Source organism: Nicotiana attenuata, chromosome 7, assembly GCF_001879085.1.
Source record: "Nicotiana attenuata strain UT chromosome 7, NIATTr2, whole genome shotgun sequence".
NCBI lineage: Eukaryota > Viridiplantae > Streptophyta > Magnoliopsida > Solanales > Solanaceae > Nicotiana > Nicotiana attenuata.
In genome coordinates this window covers 65,336,357-65,344,535 of record NC_031995.1, presented here as the reverse complement: position 1 = coordinate 65,344,535, position 8,179 = coordinate 65,336,357, and the positions used below count along the sequence as shown (strand labels likewise).

General features: G+C 34.7%; 1 protein-coding gene across 2 annotated transcripts; it reads left to right on the top strand.

Moving 5' to 3' along the window:
- On the top strand, window positions 449-7,848 carry LOC109229230 (homeobox-leucine zipper protein ROC2-like). 2 transcript variants are annotated; one of them, XM_019394604.1, is made up of 12 exons: window positions 449-537; window positions 1,814-2,037; window positions 2,201-2,318; window positions 3,060-3,263; window positions 3,360-3,776; window positions 4,122-4,223; window positions 4,352-4,552; window positions 4,769-4,949; window positions 5,057-5,331; window positions 6,076-6,171; window positions 6,373-6,729; window positions 7,477-7,848. In XM_019394604.1, the coding sequence occupies exons 1-11, from the start codon at window positions 472-474 to the stop codon at window positions 6,718-6,720; spliced, it is 2,232 nt and encodes a 743-aa protein (XP_019250149.1). In that variant the 5' UTR covers window positions 449-471; the 3' UTR covers window positions 6,721-6,729; window positions 7,477-7,848. The 2 variants fall into 2 exon arrangements, with proteins under 2 accessions (XP_019250149.1, XP_019250148.1); XM_019394603.1 differs by lacking the exon at window positions 449-537 and having other exon boundaries at window positions 1,793-2,037.

Sequence of the window (8,179 nt, the reverse complement as noted above, 5' to 3'; positions counted from 1 at the left end):
CCCCCCCCACCCCCACCAATTTTCCTGAGTTAAGCAGCTGTTTAGTATATAACTTTTACTCCTTCTGTTTCAGTTTAATTAGTTTACATGAACTTATTTCTTTTTTGCTCTATTCCAATAAGAATGACGCCTTTCTAAATTTGGAAATAATTTAGTTTAAACTTATAATTCTACGAAGCTTTTATAATCAGACAAATATTCTGGACCCCTTTTTGACTTGTTTGGGACCACAAATTTCAAAAGTCTTTATTTCTTTATAAAAAATTCATGTCCAGTCAAACAGGTTCACATAAATTGGAACGGATGGAGTTGTAGTTTGAAAAATCAATTAGATGAAATAGAAATGATTAAGAATATAAATCTAAGGAGTTTCTCGTTGACTTTTCTTATACTATGTTACACTGTTTTAGGGTTTTTGCTGAGTGGAGAAAGTAGGACGGAATTATGAATCCGGCAAACCAATTTTCGTCGATGATTGCAAATGATGGGAATGATGTTGGATTTGTTTCTTCATCTTCTGGACTCCCGCTTGGTCAGGTAAATTCTAAATACTTTTTATTTTTCTTTTGTTGTTGTTGTTGTTGTTTTTTTTTTTTTTTTGAAATTTTTAGTTTTCTATGTGCCTTTATGAAGTCCTCACTACTACTGTAGCAATGCATGTTTTGTTAGGCATTTGTGGAGATGGAATTTCTGGGCTATTCTTTAGTTAGACTGTCATCAATAATGAATTCGTCATTATTAATAGACTCTTCATTGAAAAGTTAAAATTAATAATGAAGCTTTAAGATGGAAAATATTCATGTGTTTCCGCAAGTAAATCTTACGCGGCATAAATCTGGAATAGTATGATCGAAACCTGTAGAACACCACACAAGGAAAGAAAAACAAAAACGAAAAAAAAAAATACCCCTCGCGCCAAAAAACAGGTCTTGTTTGACCATAAAAAATCACTTTTTTTTCAGAAATTATTTACTTTTGGAAATCAATATTTGGTCATGAAAATTTTAAATTTTACTTAAAGTTTTTAAAATTTTTTTTAAAATTTGAAAAACTCCAAAAAGTAATTTTTTAAAATTTCTCTTCAAATAACTCACAAAAAATTCAAAACAGTTCCAAATTATTCATGTCCATATGTAACTCTAATTTTAAAATACCATTATCTCTCTAAAACTTTTTTTACTTTTTTTCGAAATTTCACAATTCTTATGTCCAAATGCCCACGAAAGGAGATAGAATCCGAAAAGGGAAAAAGCAATACTTATTGATTAATCTCGCTAACGTGTTCACCAATAGTCATTTTTGCCTTTTCGAGTAAAATCCTTCTCGAGAACTGAAAATCGCGTCTAGGTCTTAGCCTCATCCACCCAACCAACTCACATCCACCTGGGGCCTAAAGGAGAGACAGTATAAATTATGGTCAAACCAAAGGCTTGTTTTCACACATTTTCAACATTGGTCCTTATCCACTGAGACATACACTAATATAAATAGACCCCTTTTTTTTTTTTGGAAAACGACTTGTGTCCTTTTCTCAAACTTCTATTTGTGTATATTTATTTATGCAACAAAGAGACAGAACTGGTCTCTCATAATCAGTCTCTTTACCGGCATAAAACAAAAGTAAATTGCGTATACACTATCCTCTTCAGACTTATTTGTGAAATTACGCTGGATATATTGTTATTATTGTGCAACAAAGAAATAGAAATAAAATGTCCTAGCAACAGTGAATTAACTCTATTTTTATCTGTTCGAAAATTTGATGTTCAATATTTTTTTAAAGTCTGTGAACATTCTATCATTTGTATAGCAGTCAGGTAATATAATGGAAAGTCAGCTTCATTCACTGGACATGGCGTCAAACACATCGGAAAGTAAACTAATGCCGCTGCTAACGGAGGAGGAATTCGACAGCAAATCCGGTAGTCATGACAATAATCAAGAAGGCAAATCCAGTGATGAACAAGACGCTAATCAGCCTGAGAGGAGAAAGAGCTATCACCGCCACACTCAGCATCAGATCCAAGAAATGGAAAAGTAAGCACGTCACAATGTCTCACTAAGATTTCGAATAGCGGTTTCTGAACTAACAAAACAAAAAGATGAAAAAATTAACTAGAGTTTGTTTTTGCTTCTCTTTCTTTTTGTTCAACTTTAATTTATTTATGCTATTAATCTGTAATTATTTTTTTGTGATTAGTTTCTTTAAGAAGTGTCCACACCCAGATGACAAGCAAAGGAAGGAGCTCAGTCATGAACTAGGGTTAGAGCCGCTACAAGTGAAATTTTGGTTCCAAAATAAGCGTACCCAAATGAAGGTATAATACTATAATTCATTTTTGTACCAAAATAGTGCTTGTTTTATGAAGTACGAACAACATCCCCACTCCTCTAGACTTGGAGTCAGACACTTGTTCTTAATTACTCCCTCCGGTTCAAAATAAGTGATTTTTCGGCCTTTTTTTTGTGGTTCAAAATAAGTGATTTTTCAGATTTCAAGAATGAATTAATTATTTTTTTCCTACATTGTACTTGGAGTAAATAGTGTTGGAGTATGTGTTAGGAGTGTTTATGTGAGATAGTAAAGGTTAATATGGTCAATTTCATTGCTAATTAATGCTAAAAGATGGACTTCTTAATCTGTGTGAAAACATCTAAAAAATCACTTATTTTGGACCGGAGGGAGTATCTGTTAAAATAGTAGATCCAGTTTAAAAAACTTTTGACCCTTTTTGTAATTAAATGCATTCACACTTGAACCGTCATTTTCTTAATATAACAAGCACTTAATCAAGATACTCCTATTTATTTTGTACCCTTGTGACGCAATTTGCTAATCATTCACGAATGGCACTAACAAGCTTAGTCCTTCTAACTTTTCTATTTTGTGGGTGCGAACTATTATGGGATTTTTACCTCTATAGCCCGTCTATAAAAAAGTAGATGACAGATATATAATATATGTATAGTCAGGTATACAATTACGTATATGGACTAGCTAGCTAGTAGACATAATTTTTTTGGAATATGTAACTTTTCCAGCTATTATTCCCTTGCAGAATCAAAACGAGCGCTCCGAGCTCTCATCACTTCGAGATGAAAATGAAAAGCTTAGGACTGAACACGTGCAACTCCGTGAAGCTCTCAACAATGCTACTTCTTGCCCTTCTTGCCCTATATGTGGCGGCCCACAAATCAGTTTAGGTGAAATGTCATATGAAGAAAATCAATTGAGGATCGAAAATGCTCGACTAAAAGAAGAGGTAAATTAAAAGAAAAAAAAGTGACTCAATGGTATTTACATATTTTGCAAGATTTTGGTTGTTAATTTATATTTTTTGACCTTTCTTTTCAAGCAGGTTGATCGAATTTCAGCTTTGGCAGCAAAATATGTGGGCAAGCCAGTTTCGAGTTTAAACGTTAATTACTCGCCTTCAGTAACTCCGCCTCGTTCACTTGATCTTGTAAATGCATTTGGAAATAACGGAGAGGTTATAAGATCATCATTTAACGGACCAACAGAAGCCGAGAAGCCGTTAATAATTGAGTTAGCAGTTGCAGCAATGGAAGAGTTTATTCAAATGGCTCAAATGGGAGAACCACTTTGGTTGCCTAGTGTTGATGGTCGAACAAATTTTCTAAATGAAGAAGAGTATGTTAGATTATTCCCTATAGGAATTGGACCTAAGCTTGAAGGATTTAAGACTGAAGCTTCAAAAGATACTGCTGTTGTTTTCTTGAATCCTATCAACTTGGTTGAAATTCTCATGGACGCGGTACACTCATTTTACTCCTATTTACAATTTCAGCTATATATAGGAATTTATAATTTCAACTATATCACGACCGGTTCGAGCCGTGGAAACAGCCACTAATGCTTGCATTGGGGCAGACTGTGTACATTACATCCTTGGGGTGCGGTCTTTCCCCGAAAGCTGCGTGGACGCAGACTCTTCTTCTTCTTTGTTTTTTTATATATATATATATATATAGGAAATTGTGAACTTTAGAATAAACATTTGATTTCAAGTACTACCAATTAATAGTCTAGGCAATTTTGGAGTAAATACTTAAATTGAAACAGAGCGAGTAATATCTTTTGTCGTTCTTCTGATCACCAGAATAAGTGGTCAAGTATGTTCTCAAGTATTGTGTCGACGGCTGTTACGGTGGATGTGTTATCAACTGGAGTTGTGGGAAATTTCAATGGAGCATTGCAACTGGTAATACATTGATGTTCTTCCTCATTAATTTTTCTTTCTTCATCTATTGTTTGCACTAGGATACCTATATTATTAGTGAAGATTTCACTGCCTCTAATTTTGTGTCACTTATTCATTGTTTTTGGCAGATATTTGCAGAATTTCAAGTACCATTTCCACAGGTTCCAACTCGAGATTGCTACTTCGTAAGATATTGTAAACGAAGTGTTGATGGAATATGGGCAGTTGTCGACGTTTCCCTCGACTATCTGCGTGCTACCCCGACTGCTAGTTGCCGGCGAAGGCCCTCAGGATGCCTAATTCAAGCAATGCCAAATGGGTACTCAAAGGTAAATCCTTCTAAATAATCGTATTATAAGCCTGATATTTAAGTGGATAATGGTAAAGAAATGGGCTCATTGTCTACCAAATTTTGAACCGTGAACCATCTAGCTTTCAAAGTTTCTCGGTTATAAAAAAGAAATACTGCTACCAAGTTTGTCTATATTTAAATGACGAGACTATACATTAGAATTCTTATAAGTCAACATTTTACCATGGTCTAGGTCACCTGGATAGAGCATGTAGAGGCAGACGATATAGCAATTTATAACATTTACAAGCCTCTTTTGAATTCTGGCCTTGCATTCGGGGCAAAGCGTTGGATTGCTACTTTGGATAGACAATGTGAACGGCTAGCAAGTGCAATGGCCACAAATTTACCCGACGATAACATGAGTAATATGAGTAAGTACAATAATACACCATTTGAATGATGTGAAAAATAAATTTAGTTCTTGAAATTAAATTCCTGAATTGACGTTCTTATCTTCTTTAATCATTTCCCTATACAGTATTAGGAGGTCCAGAGGGAAGAAGGAATGTGTTGAAGCTAGCGGAGAGAATGGTAATTAGCTATTGTTCTGGAGTTAGTGCTACGGCAGCTCATCAATGGACAACTCTCTCAGGAAGTGGTTCAGAAAATGATGTTCGCATCATGTTTAGGAAAAGCATTAATGATCCAGGCAGACCTCCTGGCATTGTGATGTGCGCTGCGACTACCTTCTGGCTCCCGATTTCTCCGAAAATAGTGTTTGATTTTCTCCGTGATGAAAACACTAGGACTGAGGTACGCTTTGTCTCATGATTCCCCTCCCTCTTCTTTTACGAAACTAATCTACAAGATTTACAAGTAGAGCTGTCAATATGGGCTAACCCAGCCCAGCCTAGCCAGCCCATGCGGCTTTTGGCATTTGACGAGCTACGTTGGGCCGGCCCACTGTTTCAATGTGCCTTAAAATAGTCAACCCGACCCAGCCTTACGTGTTCATGGCCCCCACGGGCCGGTCCACCACTTTGCAAAACTTAATAACATTTGATATTGCTCTAATAGATTACTATAAAACACAAAAAAGGAGGACAACATTTCATTTGTTAAAAGTCAATACTCAAAACAAACTACTCAAAAATATTTTCAAAGTGCTCATGGCATATCCAACACCAACAAATCATCTTCATCAAATACATTTGAATCCTCTTGTGAAACAAAGATATCTTAACATCTTCATTTTCGGTTAAATCTATAATAATATGAAATGTTAATTAGTTAAATATTAAGAAATAACTAAAATTTTAAGAATAAAAATTATTTATATTCACATAAAAATATTACCAATTTGAGATTGGACTACTTTCTAGTTCTCTATATTTTTTTATATTTTTAATTAAATACATTATTTAGCCCACAGGTCAGTCCAGACCGACCTTGGTCAAGCCTCATGGGCCACGGGCTATCTTGGGATGGGATGTCTTGAATATTTTTTACTAGAAGCATTGAAGCCTAACTCTTGCACTTGTACCTCTCTAATCACAGTGGGATATTCTATCCAATGGAGGTGTTACTCAAAGATTGGTTCATATTGCTAATGGCAGGGAAAAAGGCAACTCTGTCTCCATATTGAGAGTGAATGTAAGCAAATATAATCTTCACTTTTACTTTCTTTTCCATGTTATGATTCATGAAACAGCATCTCTACTCCCGAGGGATAATAATGTCTGCATACACACTATCCTCTCCAGACCTCAATTGTGGAATTTTACTGGGTCATTATTATTTCTATATGGATTAACTAATTAACGCGCATTCCAATATTTGGTTGTTGAAATGCAGAGTAGTGCAAACTCAACACAAAACAACATGCTGATATTGCAAGAGAGCAGCAGAGATCCAACAGGATCATTTGTTGTTTATGCACCAGTTGATGTTCCTGCTATGAACACAGTAATAAATGGTGGAGATCCTGATTACGTCGCGCTTCTACCTTCTGGATTTGCTATACTACCAGATGGTCCTCCAGGCAGAATTGCTGGTGGATCTCTCCTCACTATTGCATTTCAGATTTTGGTTGATTCTGTTCCTACCTCTAAGCTTTCCCTTGGATCAGTTGCTACTGTCAACAGACTCATTGCTTGCACAGTTGATAAGATCAGGGCTGCTCTTCTATCCGATACCCCTTGATGTTAAACTGTAAGTATATGTTAAATTACCAACTTAGATTCACACTCTAATATTTATGGTGGATATCTTTATACTCCCACCATTCACTTTTACTTATTCACTATTCTAAAATTAAATTTTCACTTTTACTTGTCCACTTTCGCATATCAAGAGAAAAATAATTTATTTTTTCTGTTTTGCTCTTCAGATTAATTACTCATTCCAAATTATTTTTTCAAATTTACTAAGACTATACTCCAATTAATATGGGTATCATGGTAAATTATGCACTTTATTTATTATTTCTTATAAGGGGTGTGCAAAGTTAATAGTGGACAAGCAAAAGTGAAAAGAGAGAGTACATATATAAGGTTTGGAAAAAACTTATGGGTTCTCGCGAACTCACACATGATGGGATCACATAATAGATAATTATAGGTAGCCGTCCATAAAAAATGATTACTAACCTGAAATTTAAAACAAATTACCTACTTTAACAGGTTATAATATACCGATTGTGCAAAAATTATTTGCATTGTCAATGCATATAAGTTACAATCTTTGTTTAAAAACTACAATCAAGGGTTGCTTTGGTCAAAATCCTGTATTTATTTTAAACAATGCATTGATTATAACATTTTATTAACTTAACTAGAACTCAGTAACTTAAAAGGATTAAAATTCAGAACTTCAAATCTTGGCTCCGCCTCTGATGTGAGTTGTATTTGTTCTTGACGCTTTATTTTATTTTACTATTTTTTTCTTTGTTGGTTGCAGTTGTTAGGGAAGGAGTAGTACAGAAGAAGAAGGCAAAGAATAAAATGAAGTCAAGAGCGCACCTTGTTGCTTTGATTGTGATATTGGTTGCTTTAGCCAATGGAATAATCAAAGGGTTTTCTATAGAGGTTTTGTTAGGATATATGAGGTTCGTGAATTGACTTCCTCAGGCGATTTGAAAAAGGAAGTTGTATAGACTTCATAGGTTTGGACCTGGAGTTTAATTTACTGCTTCCTTCCCTATGCCTATTCGGGATTTTCCTTTAATTTGTGATTTTTGGTCGGTGAACTTAAAAGCATTTGCAGAATCTTTTGTCTGCTTTTGCTTATTTATTTCAATATCTATCAAAATAGTTGGCTTCTTTTGCCAAATATTCTCTTTTCTATTTAGTTTTTGTTTTTCTTTGAATTTATTTGCGAGTTTAAATTGTAAATTTACGGGATTTTTTCATACCTATACAAAATTAGAAACTTTATTACCAAAAATATTCATATTTACATAATTATCCGATATATCTACCCATATTTAGTCTACAAATATATACATTTATTTAAAGTGGAATCCTTTCTGCATTAGCCTTCCCTTTTTAGACGCGGGAAATTGGGATCACAGAGGATTCTTCGAAGAATTTACTGACGCGATCTTCGCAACTTAATTATGCCTGCTATTACGCCGATTTACTCTCATCAACGTCGCACAATC